The sequence below is a fragment of the Rhagoletis zephyria genome, unplaced genomic scaffold (genome assembly GCF_001687245.7).
Source record: "Rhagoletis zephyria isolate East Lansing unplaced genomic scaffold, Rhagoletis_zephyria_1.1 Rzeph_scaffold_00068, whole genome shotgun sequence".
NCBI classification, from domain to species: Eukaryota; Metazoa; Arthropoda; class Insecta; order Diptera; family Tephritidae; genus Rhagoletis; species Rhagoletis zephyria.
In genome coordinates this window covers 231,006-249,335 of record NW_016157152.1, presented here as the reverse complement: position 1 = coordinate 249,335, position 18,330 = coordinate 231,006, and the positions used below count along the sequence as shown (strand labels likewise).

Genomic DNA, 18,330 nt, shown 5'->3' with positions numbered 1-18,330 from the left:
GATAATCAGTTATGCGTTTTTGGGGACTTCAAGTTACCTAATCTTAGTTGGTTACACTTCGGCAATGACTTATCTCTAACACCATCTGCTTAGTTTGGGTTTGGTTCAAGTGAAAAGCTTGCATAATAGCCTGCATCGCTTACTTGATTTAATCTTGACTTACCTCCTGCTAACTTCGCTCGTTGCCATTTTAAGCTCTTAGACTCAGCTATTAGTGAGTTTGATTGGCAAGTTCTGTTTGGCGATAACGAAGTAGCAGGTTGTTTTGACATCTTCAAGTCTAATATTGCTAAGCTGTGCACTGAATATGTTCCAACTTTCAATAGAAAAAATTTTAAGGTACCATGGTCTTCTAATGAGCTAAGACGGCTAAAGAATTTGCGAAATAAGTTTTTTACAAAGTTTAGGTCTACTAAGGAGCAGCGCTTTGCTTTTATGACTTATTTGTGTCCTATAAAAATGAGTTCAGTGAGCTAAACAAAGTGTTGTACAAAAGGTATGTTCGGAACTATGAACTGGAGGTAAGGGATAATCCGAAAATTTTTTGGCGCTACATTAATTCCAAAAGAAAATCCTCAAGCATACCCAAAACAGTTTTTTATAAGGAATTCACAGCTACGTCAGTGAAACATGCGGCCGACTTGTTCGCTGATTTTTTTTTCCGTCTGATTTCGCTTCGGATGAAGAAGTGTCCGAGGATGATTTAAATTGTATTCAACGGAGCCATTCCTCTACCATGTCTTCTCCCGTTGACTTTGGCGCTCTCGTTCTTTCCGATGAGGACATAATTAAAGGGATAAGATATATAAAAAATTCTTCGCACACTGATGCTGATGGGCTCTCGGCAATTATATTTAAGAGTTGTGATTCGCTGGTGGAGCCGCTGAAATTATTATTCAACAAATCTTTATCATCTGGAATTTTTATCGATGATTGGAAGCGAACTTCTATCACCCCAATATTTAAGAGCGGTTGTATGAATATAATTTCTAACTACAGACCGATCTCTAAACTATCAACCGTTGCCAAACTTTTTGAAGCTATCGTTAATGATAAACTTTACTTTCACGTCAAACATATCATCAGTTCTAACCAACATGGTTTTGTTGCAGCAAGGTCTACGCTAACTAATCTTTCTGTCTTAACTGAAGACTGTTATTCAGCCTTTTGTCGAGACGTACAGGTGGATACGATTTATACGGATTTCTCCAAAGCCTTTGACAAAATTTCCCACAAAATTCTTTTAACTAAGCTGGAGTGCTTTTCATTAAAATTTTTTAAAGTCGGCTAAATCGTACTTACATAACAGGATAAGTGCGGTTGTCGTAGATGGTGTTGCTTCGGACCCTTTTGTTGCTATCTCAGGTGTACCTCAGAGTAGCATATTAGGACCTCTATTCTTTAACCTGTTCATTAATGATATCTCTTCGTGTTTTTCATCCTCTAAGTTTCTGCTTTACGCGGATGACTTGAAACTTTACTCTGAGATTGGCTGCACCAATGATGCTACAGCTCTTCAATTGGAGCTTAATATGCTTAACAATTGGTGCGTTAGGAATCGACTGTATCTAAACGTTAATAAATGTCACAAAGAGACGTTCACTAAACTGCACAATCCCTTGCACACGTCGTATAGCATTGCAAACTCTACGCTTGAGTCGGTTAATGAAGTCAAGGATCTGGGGGTGTACTTTGACACTAAGTTTACTTTTGCTATGCATATTAATTATACGATAAAAAACTCGCTTGCTATGCTTGCATTTGTACGAAGGAACTCTTCTAATTTCTCAGATCCATACACACTTAAGAAGCTGTTTTCTGCTTTTGTGCGGTCTAAATTAGAATACGCGGCATTTATTTGGAGACCATTTCATGCTATTCATATAAACAGGTTGGATAGAGTTCAAAAAATGTTCCTCCGTTTCGCTCTAAATTCGCTAAATTTCACACTCCCGATTCCGTCATATGAGTCTCGGTGCCGTCTAATCAGCCTACTGTCTTTAAATGATAGAAGAACACTCTTTGCGATATCTTTTATTTCTGACATTGCTACAGGCAGGATTGACTGCCCGTCCCTTCTTGAGAGGTTGCACTTCAATGTTCCGAGTAGAAACCTCCGTTGCTTTGAGGTATTTCGAGTTGGCCTCAGCAAAACGGCATATAGTGCCAATGCTCCTATTAATAGAACTCTAACTGAGTTTAACGTCTTCGCAAATTCTTTAGACCTAGACTTATCAGTTTCTAAGTTTGCTCTTAAAGCCCAGTTAAGTGATTATTTTATCAGTCATTAGTGTAGTTTATGATCTCAACTTATATGTAAGCGTTTTTTAATTTATTATGAGTGTGGCGAACTGCCAAAATGTCTATTTCATGTGAATAATTGTCTTGAATAATGTAATTATACTAGTAATACTCTCCAACATGTGTAGTCTGTAAGAATATTTTGTTCATTGACTTCAGTAAATAAATAAATAAATAAATAAATAAAATTAACTATTATACATACGTACAAACATGTGTTTGTACATCTATACTAATTATATAAAGAGAAGTCCCTTTTTTTGTAACAGGTAATCTCGCGAACGGCTGGTCCGATTTTCATGAAATTTTGTATACAAATAGCTTTCGGTAACCACCATGTTTTAGGCTAAAAAATTTTACTTTTTCGGGTAGGTGGACCAGGGACCAGTCTATTCGAAAAAATCTTATTATAGTCCGATTTGCTTAAAATTTAGTACGTAGATAAGTAGCTTTTTAGCATATATTAGCATATATAACACATTTTTTCCGGGAAGTGGTCCAGGGACGGATCTATTCCAAAAAATCGCATTTATGGTCCGATTTGCTTAAAATTCGGTACGTAAGTAGTTTTTTAGCATACATTAGGATATATGGTCCATTTTTTCCGAGAAGTGGACCAGGGACTGATCTATTCGAAAAAATCGTATTTACGGTCCGACTTGCTTAAAATTCGGTACGTAGGTAGCTTTTTGCCAGGATAAGCTTATAGATTCCTGTTTTCCAATTTTCATGCAATTTCGAATATAAATAGCTTTAAGTAACGACCATATCAAGGGGCGAATTCGTCACTGGGCAAGATTTTTTTGCGCCAATCAGAAACAACGGATACTGTCAAAATATAATTATAATATATAATATATCTCAACTAATATATATTTAGAAAGCCGTTTGTTAGTTTTCGCAAGGCTCGAGAGCGGCTGAACCGATTTTTTTGAAACTGCCACCTGCCGCACGTGTCCCAAGGATGGTTTTAGGCTGAAAAAAATCTATATGTAAAGGGGGCGTGGCACTTCCCATACAAACCGAATTTCTCATGCTACATATCTCTGAAAGTGTGCATGGTAGAGTTTTTGAAATTGGTATGGAGATATACGAAATCAATCGCATACCCTTGGAGAAAAATTTTAGCTATTGTAAAAAGGGGTGTGACATCTCCCATACAAACCGAATTTTTCATACTGCTTATCTCTGGAAATTTTTTGGTAGAGTTCTAGAGTTTTGTATGGAGATGTACGAAATAAATCGCATACTCTTGGAGAAAAATTGGAACTATTGGAAAAGGGGGCGTGGCATCTTCCATACAAACCGAATTTTTCATACTGCCTATCTTTGGAAGTGTTCATGGTAGAGTTCTGGAACTTGGTATGGAGATATACGAAATCAATCGCATACTCATGAAGAAAGAGGGCAGCTGTTGGAAAGGGGGGCGTGGCACCTCCCATATAAATCGAATTTTTATACTGCATATCTCTGAAAGTATTCATGGTACAGTACTGGAACTTCGTATGGAGATATGTATATAGTTGAAATCAAGCCCATACTCATGGAGAAAATTTGGGCTATTTGAAAAGGGGTGTGAGGCCTACAAACGTACCGACCTTTAGCTATCTTTGAATGAATTTTTTTATTCTTCTGTAGGTGTGTTTGTGAGTGAAATCCTCCTAAATGGTTGTACGGATTTTAACGAAACTTTTTGTGTATTTGAGTGGGTCTCTGGATGGTTTAGTTTCACAATTTAATCCGACAGTTGGCGCTGTAGTTGAGTTATTACTAAAAATCTTATTTATGATCCGATTTGGCTAATGTTTTAAATATGTATGCAATACTATTGCAAAAACGTGCTGCCAAGTGGTGCTGAAGTCGAGCTATTACTAAAAATAGCCAAGTGAGAAAAGGGGCCGTGAAGGTCAGATTAAATCGACCTGTTGCACCATTGAGTATATCGAACGCTCCTGCGTTGCAATTGGCCCAATGGATGTGATTTTCCAATATTATTATGCGTTCAAACTTTTAAGGTATTTCGTCTGAAATAAGTATATGTATATTGCATTTCTGTAGAACAATGATTCGCACCCATTTTGAAATTGCCACCTACTATACTGTAAAGCTTCTAGGACATTCACTATAGAACCGGGTCATTGTTGCCGCCAGGGAGTGAAGAGGAAAAAATTTATTTCGCTTTGCGAATAACCGTGCTATGAAATGCCGCACAACTGGAGAATTTCAAGAACGGATATAACACTTTCCTTAGGTTATTTAAAGCGGCAAATGACCACCAAACCTTAATCTTAGCAGACAAATGTGCCACTGAAAATCGTAAACGTGAATTGTTGGTGAAAATTTTGTACCAAAAAGTTTCAATAAAATATATAAAATTTTGGGCGGGACGAAGTTCGCCGGGTCTGCTAGTATACGAAATAAAATGGGAATTTTTAAAATAAATGCATGCGTTTCAAATTTATGATAACATTTTTATTGGTTTTATATTTAATTTTATAATAAAAAAGCTTGGTAATCGCGATAACCTCGGTTATCGCAACAACCACTGTTTTTATTCTGTCGCTATTAGCGTGGGTATACTGTACTTTGTTGTCCTTTACTCGCCTTACACTTAATACTTGTTGCTCAAAATACTAAAATTTAATAATAATTTGATAAAATTTTATTAACAGATTGCGAAAGCAAAAAATTCAATTTTTTCCAAAACTCAAAAATTCATATCTTTTAAAAACGTGCTTAGGTATCATGCAAAAAAAACTTTGCCCAAAAAAAAATATTAGTTTTTGGTTTATTAAATTTTGAAAAATTTAGCAATTTTTTGACTTTTTTTTTAATTTATTTTTTTAATACATATAAATTTGGACCCCCAAGTATCCTCTTTAAAACCAGTCCAAGATGTTTTTTGCAACTATATTTAATAGTTTTTAAGATATTAAAAAAATTAACTTGAACAACTGGAAAATTAGTGAAATTTTGAATTTCGCATAACTTTTGCAATTTTTTTTATTTGTTTGTGTTGGTGGAACTTCATTATAGGTTGAAAGAAAATTTCTGGCCAAATTTCATCCAAATTGCAAGGGGTCGAATCCAACCATTGGTCGATTTGACTCGGAATTACCCATTAGCCTTTCGGATCGCATTTACTTTTCTAATCGCACTGCTTTTCGCATGACATTACAGAGTAACCCCCAAGCGGAGGTTTTCTTTATCTGAATTGATCACTCTCACAATGTAGGTACTAGGTATGTTAATTTTTCAGCTTTTTCTGATCCTGGGGTTAGTCCCGGGATTTAGAGATTCATTTCTTTTCAACAACTTAAATCGAAAAAATTGCTTCTATATTGTTTGAGAAGCTCTCCTACCATAAAATAAATAATAAATAAATGGGTTTGAAACCTCCTTTTTTATTTAAAGTGGCGTTTTTATTTTTTCTTTCTGACGTTAGGATTTATTTTAAAGGACCTTGTAATTTCAAAGATATGATTAATTCCAAAAATTATTTAAAAAATTCAATGCAATGTAGAATAAAAATATGGGTACCAAATGTAAGAGATTTTTTTTTTTAGAATTTAAAAAATTAAAATTTTTTGGATTCACATAGACGAAATTCGAGGATGTTATCGACTTTAATTTAGAACCCATACTTCTTCTCTAATGACATTTCACTGAATTTGTGAAATCATTTTTGAATTACTGACGTCAGAGTGAAAAACTAAAAACGGAATTTTACTAATTTGGCCCATAGTTTCGCGAATATATTGATATTTGTATTTAAAATTTATTATCGCGCGGTGGTATATGTATAATGAGCTAGACATTTATAAAAAAAAAAAAGCAAAAAGGCCGGGATCCCGGGAGTAACATCCCTAGTAGGTACTAATACTACTACCACCAAATTTTGATATAAAATGCCACTTATCATTTATATTTTATGTAATATACTATGTTCAGTGCTTTTTTTCGAATTTTTTTCGTTGTGTGTGGCAGCAATTCAATTGCCCTACAAAGGAAAAAGTGAATTTAAATTCTAAATTTTTTGCAACTTTAACCGCAAATTACTTAAAAACTATAAGCCTCAAGAGGGCGGGACCTGCAGATTTGAAATCAGCCCTCTATAGAACCCAATCTCCCCCCTCCCCCTCCTCTTATAACTCTCTTTTCTCAAAGCCTGGTTCCTCATTGGAAAATTTTCCCGTTTTTCTATTTACTCTATGATTCATACGACGTCTTTAAATTATATGTGAATGCTGAAATTGCGCTCGGATTGTTCCAGTTTTGTGGATCCTCAGCGGCCTGTATACCTTATGAACACTTTTTTATAATTCTTAAGCAATGCATATAATCTTACTTACCGTGAGGACAAATAACTGATTGAGGTTTCGCTAGAGGTCTGGTTGGCCAAGTACATATGGAGCCATCCGTATGGGAGGAAATAAAATATTTTCCTTCATAATGCCAAGCTACCGATTTAACCGGCTCAGCAGCTTGCCAACGAAATTCCGCGCTTTTACTTTTAAGGTCCCATAGCACAAGAAGTCCACATTCAAAAGCAAGAAGTAGCTAGAGAATATCCGTGGAATATTTATTTATTACTATCAATGATAAATACGTATGTATATGTATAAATATTGAATGTACGTACGTACCTTGTTTGCATCTATGGGATTATCACATAACGCAATCACAGCACCAGGATGACTAGTTCGAACCCTGACAAGAAAAACAAGTGATTTTAAAAACATTCAGAAGTTATCGATATCCTATATGTTTGCTAAAGAGCAGAATGGACTATTCAATTAACTGTACAGATTTTTGCTCAAACTCGAAAAATTAGTATGAAGGTTGCAAGATTTATTCGAGTGGCGCCATGAACGAACGACACAAGATCACACAAGAATAAAAGATTGATAAAGAAGATTTTTTGAGCAGGTTGTACGGGTGACAGGTAACAAAATCAACGAAAATAGTGCCAATTGGCACTATTTCCCGCTCTCCTGCCGCGCTGTAAACGCAGGCAGAATTATTTTTTGTATACTTTTTATTCAAATTTTTATTTATTTCATACATTTTACATATTTTTCATTTTTATATGTGCAACTTATTGGAAGATTTTTGCTGTGTTAGCAACCAGGGCATTTTGCACTATTTCTGAATAGCATTCGGCACAAAGTGTAATGGCGGCTATGTTTTTTAGCTTTGAATTAAATAGTGTTCATTCAATAGCGTTCGCTTTATTTTTGGAAACGAAAAATGTTTTGCAAGTTCTGGATCATTTCTACATTCTTCATCAAATATGTATTTGTCGTATTCCAGCTCTTTTTGCATTTGGTTCGTGTTTTTAATATATTCGCAACTTTAAGTTTTTTAATAAAATCTTTTGTTGGTGGTTCATGATTGTTTTGATTAATAGCACCGAGGATTTGGCAATAGCCTCATTCATCTATGGAAACACGTGCGAGGTAGTGTTTATTGTAACATGCATATCTCACGTACGATGCACATTTTTTTCTTTGTATCGACATACTTTATGCATTTGAATTAGGAGATAACATCATTTACTTTAGTTTCATATTTTTGTTGACTTTATTTCGCTCTTGAAAAGGTAATATGTCAATTGACTTTATTTCGTATCAGTATGCGAAATAGTGTCATCTGATGTTATTTCCATTGATTTTGTTACCTGTCATCGGTTCTACGCCATCTTGTTTCGCTGGAAAACGAACGGAAAGTAAACAAAGCAAAGAAAACAACGAAGCCCAAAATTATTGTCAGCCACTTTGAACACACATGTTAGGTAAAATTATTTATTAAAACGCTTGTCGTGTTGAATTGACTCTCCTTTAGTTAAGATAAGTGTAAAATAGTGGTGCTTATGATGTAAACAGATGCTCAAAACCAGTTACAAATACAAAGTCGTGTTCTTGCATGATCTTGTATTTTTTGTTCATGGAGTGGTGTATGAACTGCATGGATATCGATTAATATCGATTTACGCAAGTATAATTCAGTCGTATATTCCCCTACTTAACACCACTATAATAATAAATCAATATACCGGCCGAATCATTTGGAGATTCATTCTCTATTGGCAGACTCATACATGTTTTTACAAGCTTTTATTTAACTTGGTCATCTCGCGGAAATTTCCAAGCGATTTTAAACTAACTTCCCGACAAGGTAGAGACTTGAAGCATAGTTCCAATAACGATGACAAAGCAATTTAAAATATAAATGAATTCCCTATATGGTCCAGGGGCCTTGATACAAAGGCAGTCAAAACATAGTAAAATTTATGGCTAACAGAGCGTTATTTGCCAAAGAACGTAAAACCACTATAAAATTGTTAAAGCTGTCGGGACACAGTGCCGCCTAAGTGGGCAAAAATCGAAAAATTCGTTATCTGCAATGTGAACTTGTTTGGTATTTTTATACCCGAGCGCACTTGTGCACAAGGGTATTATAACTTTGTTCACATAACGGTTGTTTGTAACAGGCAAAAGGAATCGAGATAGATATAGACAAATGTATACATAAATGATCAGAATGAAAAGAGAAATCGATTAAGCGGTGCCTGTCTGTCCGTCCGTCCGTCTGTGCACACGATAACTCGAGTAAAAATTGAGATATCTTAACGAAACTTGGTATGTGCATTTCGTTCGGGCGTAGGACGGAAATGTTGAAAATGGGCAAAATCGGACATTAACCACGCCTACCTCCCATATAACGGTAATTTTCAGAAATACGAAAAGTGCGATATTTTAGTAACTACTGAAGATAATTCACTCAAAATTGATATTTACAATAATTTTTAGACGAAAAATAAGAATATTATAAATTTTTGGAAAATGGGCGTAGCCACGCCCACTTATGGATACATGTGTATATCTTGGTAACCGCTGAACCAATATCTTCCAAACTTGGCACAGTTGTTAGTCTTGCTACAGCATGGCCGAAAATTTTAAAAAGCGGACAATAACCACGCCTACCTACCATATATTGGTAATTTGAAGAAATACGAAATCTTCGATAAATCAAAAAATATTAAAGCTAATTTACTCAAAATTGATGCTTGCAACAATTCTTTACCAAGAAATACGTTTATGATAAAATTTTGGAAAATGGGCGTGACACCGCCCTCTTATGATCACATATATGTATCTCGGTAACCGTTCTACGAATTTGTACCAAACTCGGTATGATTATTGTGCTTGCCACATAGAAGCAAAACGTCGAAAATTATTGGAATCAAATTCAAATTACGACCACTTTTCATATAACGGCAAATTTCAGAAATGCTTGAAACTTCAGTATTTCGAAATTTAAGGACGCTAATTTACTCAAAATTGGTACACACCGGCTTACCATGTAGCGGTCGCTTTCGCAAAGGTGAAAATCATATACTTAGTACCTGCGCCGGGTATTTAATGTTCGGCTCCGCCCGAACTTAGAATTTCTTACTTGTTGTAAAGACAATTTATCCACTAAAAAGAATTAAATAGACATTTCCCTAAAAAATTAATTATATGCCGCCAGGAAGCCACTAAAGTCGACAAATTTTATACTAAGAATTTTAATAAGAGCATAGCCATGCGTAAGCTCTTCACAGAAAAAAATGTAAAAAATATATTCTTTGAAATAAAATGTTGGTTTGACGTTTCTTGTTTCCACATAGATAGTAGAGAATTACAGGAATTTATATTTTGGAATAAAAATAAACACAGGGTGTTCCTGCGGTGTTCCAAAAAAAAAAAACAATTAAAAAAAAATCAAAACTGCTAAATTTTAATGGAATGAATAAAAAATATATGTACAAATAGGTTATTTTTTATTATTTTATTAAATAGCACGGGTTTTTAGCTTTCAAAAGAAGAAATAAAAACCTGCTCATTTATTGCATTTTCTGAAGTAATGTGTTTTTCGCTAATGCATAAAATAATTTTTTCATTTTTTGTCAGTGCCTTGAGATCTGCACGATTCGTTCCATTTTTAAAAATGAAGTGTCAGATTAAAAACCTTGACCTGTGGACAATAGAAGGTTTATTTTTTTTAAGAGTTGCCACCTGTTAAAAAATTAGATTGTTAAAAAATTAAATTAAAATTTTTTTATAAGTTAAATGAATTATTAAGAGATGGGTATCAATCGAAATGTGTATTAGTTACATGTAGAGAGTTGCCACCTGTTAAAAAAAAAACAAATTCCACTTGAATTAAAGGAATTAGGTAATTGATATAAATAGGTATCACCATAAGGGGGTCAGACGGAAGAGGTTTAAGAAGGTTTTAGCTTAAAAATATTACGAATAGGGTTGCCACCTGTTTGTAAAGTCGAATTTAGTTAAACTAAAATAATAATTACGTCAAACCATAGGATAACACCATCGTATTTGTTATTTTATTACAAATACATACATTGCCAATCAGTGATTTGTTCTGATTACATTCCTTTTAAGTTACTGGACTCTTAAATTAACTCACGAATGTTTTTACTCTACAAATATTTCTTGCTAAATATGTATTTGTCTGATTCTCATATTGATATAAATATTTCAGTTACCTTATTCCCTTATTTAAAGTAAATTTGATTTTTTAAACATGTGGCAACCCTTCTACGTGTCATTTAGAGGTCAAGTATTTTCAAAACTTCATTTAACTTATTAAATAATTTTAATAAAATTTTAACAGGTGGCAACCCTTTTCAAAAATAAAAAACTTTATTGCACATCTATAGGCCAAGCACTGCCATTTGACACCTCACTTTCGAAAATAGAACGAACTATATGTACATACATGTAGAAGCCACAAGAACCCAAATTTTCAACTTCAAACTGCATTTACAGTGAAAGTTATCCAAAAACCAATTGCATTTTAGAATTTACCGTCCTCTATTTTACTAAGAAGCGAATTTTTATTTAAATCCGTCCATAATTCTATTTTTGCCCACATTTTATATGGAAGGGAAGCACCGTGCGGCGGTAGTAAATAAGAAGTATAGTTGCAGGCGCTAGTAAGAGAAATACCGGAAATCAACTTCAACAGTGTTTAAGTTGCCAAACTGTTAAGTTTTAAGCACTTCTGTTAAGAATTACATTATTTGGTTCCCTCACACAGCACAGTGGTTGCTGCCATAGGCCAAAATAAAAAAAATGTATGTAAAAATGTTTCAACCAAAATAGGTTTAGCAATCAGTTTTTTGTCCAAACTTCATGTTGTCATATATTTTTTGTTTTCATTCTAACGGTTGTTTCTAAAAAAAGCAACAAAAGTGCCATCAATGGTTCATTTTATTTGTACAGCGTCAGCACGCTGAAAATTGAATTGGATTTAACGTAATTAAAATATTGTGAAAGGCCGAGTGAATCAAAATTGTATGCAATCGATATTGTACATAAAGGTATTGACTTTATTTCTACAATTAACCTTTTAGATAATTCGTGTTGTGTTTTATGCAAATGGTTGCTTTAGAAAAGTATGATTTTGTGTGTTTCTTGGTTCGTCTTTCAAGTATTTAGGTAATGTTTTAAGTGTGTTTCCCCTATCGGCCCTCAATATTTTTATTTACATATTGTTTGTTAATATTTTAAGATTAAAAAATGTTCAGTGTGGATGCATCGACCTGCAGAGGCTCGCCTAGTATTCCATAACGTAATCCAAGCTCTTTACTTTCTACAGTTTTTTTTTTCGTGAAAATTCCGGTACGCATTCCCAGAAAGTTCAAAATGTGCTGGGTGCAATAGCGAAAGATATTGAATATGAGGGTTTTGAGCCAGATCGGTATGAGTTGCAAAATTGTATTAATTACAATGTATTAATTAAAATGTAAAAAATTTGCATTGTATTGATAAAGATCCAAACGCCAAAAATCAGCAGTTTTGAAAAATCATTCCAATTGGCTCGAAAACAAAGAAATCATTTCATTGAAATGTCAACCAACAGTTTCCACCAATTCAAATCGTGGGCGTCCGAAAGTAGATTTTCGTGAGCGTCGGCGAACATATCTGGATAAAATTTTTACCCTCATGTCTGTTAAGAGTAAAAACTGTAATATGTAAAAGAGGGCGGGGTTGGACACGCCCACATAAAGTCATGTGAAAAATAATAGGGACGCGACATTATGACCAGTTTCGGCTATTTTTATAAGCTTTTATTCTTTTGTTTGTTTAATGTTTATTTATTTTTTTTATAAAAATACAACTCACTATCTAACAAAATTTCAAATTAAAAAAAAAAAATAGAAAAATTCACCAAATTTTAAAACAACACCAAACTTTTTAAATAAGAACTTTTAGAAAAAAGATAAGTACGCAGTTTTATAGCCCACTGAATTCTAGCTCACGAAAGTGCAAGTTTCAAGTGGCTAAGAAATCGCGTTAATTTACTTAGGGCCCGTTGTTCAATGTCTGATTAACACAAATCGGAAGCTCCGGTTAAATACAACAACTGCTTTATCTATCACATGGTATATGCATGATGTCGCAATCTTCGATAATGATGTACTGGTGATAGCCATACATTGAACAACGGGCCCTTAACTTAGATGAAAATGCTTCCGTTTAAGATAGACTTTACATGTAAAGAACTTTTCTATTTAAAGCAACAAAACAAAATCTTTATAAGAGCTGTTTTCATTATATAAATTAAAATAAAATATATAATGTAAAAAAACATAGTTTTTAAAAACAAGCTTTTATTTAACATGTACAATGAAAGTAATAAAATAAAATAGTGTAACAAAAGTTCTTTTAGCAAAAGATTTTTAAAACTGCACTAAAATGAATAAAATAAAATAAGTTAAGCTTTCGTCAAAGTTACTAGACGTCATTATGGACGTTTTACCTCCGGATATTGAACGGCCCTTAGTCAATTGTAGGGTGGGCAAAAACTCGGAGTTCGAGCGAGCGAGCAAACTCCTACTCAATGCCTCGCAGGCAACGAGGTGCTCGCAGCTCGTACTCGTAGCAGCAATGACGCGAGGCACGAGAAGTTTGGCTTGCTCGGCAAACGAGCGAGCGCTGCTTGTTTGCTCGCGCTCCTATTAAACGAGCGAGGCTGTTGTGTGTTGCCTCGGTCGCAGTGCGAGGCGAGTAGCTGTCCGCATACTCGCTCTGCTAGGTAAGACGAGTGAGCGACGAGCGAGCGCTCCGAGTGTTCTATACAACACATGCATTTTTGTGCATAAAAATGTGGGAATGTACATACAGTTGTCCACAAAATAATAGGAGTGGGATATTTTAACCTGTTTTGGCTATTTGTCTTTAGTTTATTTAATGTTTCGTATTTTTTTGTAAAAGCCTAGCTGGTAATACAACAAACACCATATAAATTTACATTTTCAAGTTTGTACAAAAATTATAAAAATTCTGCAAATTTTCACCAAAATTTCAAACTATTTAACCAGAATCTTTAGAAATTATGTTGGTATGCAGTTTTGTAGCCCATTCAATTCTAGTCTGAAGAAGTGCAAGTTTCAAGCTGCTAAAAAATTCCGTTGATTTTTGAGAATTTTTTCGGTTGAAGGTGTTTCACGTTTTTTCCATACAAAGTATGTTCGACAATTTTCTTTTATATGGGGACAGTGCCAGCAAAAAAAATTGCCAAAAATCAACGGAATTTTTTAGCAGCTTGAAACTTGCACTTCTTCTGACTAGAATTGAATGGGCTATAAAACTGCGTACCAGAATTTTCTCTGAAGATTCTGATTAAAAAGTTTGATATTTTGGTGAAAATTTACAGAATTTTAATAATTTTTGTACAAAGGTTGAAATCTGAATTTATTCGTTGTTTGTTGTATACCCAGCTTGACTTTTATATAAAAATAATAAACATTAAATAAACAAAAGACAAATAGCAAAAACTGACCAAAATAACGCACTCCTATTATTTTGTGGACCACTGTATGTCAATATTACTATGTTTATACGCACAGAATAATAGACTTAATTGAAAGCGCATTGACACCGTACACATTTCGCTCTAGTGTTTATACTTACGGCTTTATATCGGCATCAAAGTAACCGTCTTCATAAGCAAACAAAATCAGCTGTTTTCATTAGACATTTTATAAGTTAACATAATGGAAAGTGATAAAAATCTAGTTTTATTCGGCATTATAAAATCGTGGCAAAGAAAAAGAACGATTATTATTAATCAGCTTTTAAATACTGATGCGATTATTTGGAATTTGAGTGGAACAGCTGATCTCCAATTCGCTTTGAGTGAGAGCGGTGTTTATACACTCTTTCTAACTGTCTGGAGAAATAAACTACCGATTTGAAATGGAGTACGAGCCAAAACACTTCGCTCTTTCAAAGCGAATTGAAATTCAGTTTATACATATGTTTTGAATCGCGGCGAAATGAATTAAAGCGACTTATGCATGCGTATAAACGTAGTATATGATTATGTACGAAAGTATGTTAATAATTGTATGTACGTATGTACATATGCATATAAATATGTGAATATTATACTAGGGCAGCATTTAAAACAACAAATAAAATTTATTACATACATAAGCATAGATTATGGAATGAAATATTTTTTAGAGTTATATACATACACTAGCACTTACCCGTGGCGTTGCCCACGTACGTATCTGTATTCGAATGAAATATAACTGTTTGATTCTCCAACGATATAAAAAATGATTTATTAAAGCTCTTTTAATGCAATAAAATTAAATTCCAAAGTAGAAAAAACAAACCGTTAGGTTTTGACTTTAACTGAAAAACACACAAACAAAAAGTCCAAAGATAAAGTAAGAGGGAGGTACATTTTGAGTTATTGTAAACTTCTGTAAATACAACATTCCGAGTTTCTTTTCCATTCCCAGGAATTAGTAATGTTTGACTTTGCGGGGCACCAGTTCGCGACAGCGCAACATATAGCTGGCCGTGAGAAAAGACTTCGCTCCGGAGATCAACTCCAATAGTATTAAAAATTTGCCCTTGTGACTTGTTAATAGTAATTGCGAAGCATGTTCTGACAGGGAACTGTACTCTTTTGAAACTAAAAGGTAAATTTGTTGGTATCATTGGTATCCTCGGGATCATAGTGATTTCACCTGCTGCAGGCCCGGTTAAAATCTTCGCTTGAATAATATTAGGCATAAAACGCGTAATTTTGAGTCGTGTGCCATTGCATAAACAGGGAGGCTTAAGATTTCGCAAAAGTATTATTGGCGTACCAATTTTAAGGTTTAATTCATTCGGAGGTAGTCCCGGGGGGTTAAGAGAGTTGAGAAACTCCGTTGGGTAGTGAACGATATCTTCTTGATCTGTCACTGAGTCCAAAGACTTATATACTTTATATTCTGTTGAGACTCTCTGCGAAATTGCCTTGTTAATCTCGTCTGCGGCAGAGTTCGTTGAAGTGACGATAGCTCGCTCGCATAGCCAGCTGGAGTGTTTGTGCTGCAAATAATTCATATCTGGATATAAATGATCAATAAGTTGCTCAATCGTTGTAACACAGTTTCCCATAACATCCGTAATGGTAATATAACCGTCGCGAGTTATGGATGTGGAGCCGTTCCCTATTTTTAGTAGGTATTCAGCAAACTGATTTGAACGACCATCTCTGCTAAGCTGAACTCGCATATTGGTAGACAATTTTAATTTTTGTGTATGTGACCATACTTCAGGCTTTTTAAAGCACGCGTTCACAATATCTGCTCGTGTGCCCTTAGGGACCACCGGTAATGTTTGCCTAAAATTTCCTGTGAATACAAAAGTAACTCCACCCATTACCGCCGGAGAAGATCTTAAATCTTTAAGTGTTGTATTCACGGCATCGATATGACACTTATGTGACATTGTACACTCATCCCATATTATTAGCGATGCTTTCTGGAACACAACAGCGGCGGCACTATTTTTTTTATCGAACATATACAGGGTTGTTCTGGTGAAAAATTAAGAGGTAGCTTGAACGCGGAGTGAGCAGTTTTCCCCCACATAGAAGAGTAGCAGCAATGCCAGAAGAGGCTACAGCAACAGCAATTTTGGCTTCGCACGAACTTTAGCCAAAAGTAGTGAAGTAACGAACGTCTTGCCTGTTCCTCCAGGTGCGTCTATAAAAAAAACATATCCTGTGTTATTTTTTACGCTAGATATCATCTTATCATATACATATTAATAACTGCTCCGATGTTAGCTTTGGTTCATTTTCGAATAAAAATTGCTGTAGCTGATTACACTCTTCATCTGTACGAAAAACGATCTACCAATGCTCGTCAATGAGCGAAACAGAAATCGTTTTGTTTGCACTCTTTTTTCTTTGCAAAGTTTGTGTCTTTGGACGAATCATTCGTGAAATGTTTCGTTTGTTTTGAACTCTGTGTATGGACATACTTGGATACATACATACATATGATTACCCTCCAGTACTGCTGGAGTCAATCGCTACTTTTGAACCGCTACTGCACCGACGCCTAGGTAAGTAGCTACTCTATTAACCCGTGGTAGTGCACATGGTAGTGCAGAGTCGAACCAGTCGTAAGCAGAATAGCGAAAAACTACGACAGAGGGCGCCCATAAATCACGCAAGTGACTACTTTAGTAACTCCAGGTAGTGCAGAGAGAGCCGATGGTGACTACCGCCTAGGACATTGCCTTGTAAAAGTAATCGATTAAATACACTGCAAGTAGTCGGTCGGTAATTGACGGTGTTTATCAGGGAGCTACCCATGCAGCAGTCCTGTAGTCACTCCCCCGTACTGCAGGGTAGTTTGTTGTGTCAACCACATACTGCCATGACTTCGAAGCGATGCTTTGCCTTTCGGTTATGAATGTGTACACACATGCATATGTATGTATTTAGCATGTTCAATCAGTGATCGCTGTTTAGCTCAAATACGTTTATGTGTGTATGTATGTGGTATAGCGCAGTCACGTCGCTCATACACATCTCTTTTGCCTTTGTGAGCTCGTGTTTGATCGGCACTGATGTACAGATTTTTCGCGTAGCTATGCGCTGTATTTGGCAACCAAATAGGATTATGCTTGTACGTCTTTGTAATTTTTTGTAACTTTACACCCAAAAAAAGGGTGCTTATCTTCCAAGAATAAAAAATATAAGTATGCCACTCTGCGTCTTTTTACAAATGCTTCGTTAAAAAAAAAAAATATTAAAATCGGTTTAGTACTTTGAGAAATAAGTCGTTACAAACGTACGCCATATAATCAATTTTATATAATAGTATAGAAGTATAGAAGTATAGATAAAGGGTGAACACACCAAAACTGCGACACTTTGGGAAGCTTTTAACTTGCCCAAAAATATTTCAATATTTTGAAATTCAAATATCATAAGTTGCCATGACCTTAGTTGGACATAGAAGAAATTTCATTTGAATTTGATTCCTAGTTGAGCTAAAAATGCCAACCGAGGTAGAAACGAGACAAACCATTTTGCACGAGTTTATAAATGATCCGGCCTTAAGTACACCTAAAATTGCTAAAAACTTAAGATTGCACTATTCGACAGTTTGCGGGGTTTTAATCGGTACAAATAAAGCCAGGCAGTTACGAGAAAACCAGGCAGCGGGGGTTAGCATGGTCAAAGTGATAGAAACAGTGGTCGGAAGGTCCTCAGTGCGTTTTCGCGAGATCCGAAGGTTTTGTCGCGTTATGTTGCAAAATCCGTACGGAGATCGCAGTTTTTCGTACAAAAAGTAAAGCGGAAAGCTTCATTGAGATGTTCTAAAGCTCAAACAGCGCCATACTGAGGTGCAAAGTAGAATGTTACAACGAAATCCCGCAGTCGGAAGTTGTATGAATTCCAAATTAAAAATACAACTGCATTGTTATGGACTACGAAACCTACTGCTCTAAAAATTCAAAATATATTGCAGGTCAAGATTTGTATGCTGCTGCAAGTCGTCAAGATGCCCCTGAAAGCTGTAAGCTGAAAATGAAGTCCAAATTTCCAAAAAACAACATGGTTTGGGAAGCTATTTGTTCCTGTGGCCGTAAGAGAAGCCCTTTTTCCCATCCGGGACAATGAATGATCAAGTTTAACGGGATGAGTGCC

At 35.1% G+C, this 18,330-nt stretch overlaps 1 protein-coding gene across 9 annotated transcripts in view; it reads right to left on the bottom strand.

Moving 5' to 3' along the window:
* Positions 1–18,330, bottom strand: part of LOC108371389 (syntaxin-binding protein 5-like) — a 552,451-nt gene that overhangs the window by 359,382 nt on the left and 174,739 nt on the right. For all 9 annotated transcript variants that reach the window (XM_017626982.1, XM_017626947.1, XM_017626939.1 and 6 more), the window contains 2 exons: positions 6,948–7,011; positions 6,654–6,861 (listed from right to left, as the gene is read on the bottom strand). In XM_017626982.1, the coding sequence (XP_017482471.1) occupies positions 6,654–6,861; positions 6,948–7,011 (272 nt within the window). The remainder of the gene's footprint in view (positions 1–6,653; positions 6,862–6,947; positions 7,012–18,330) is intronic.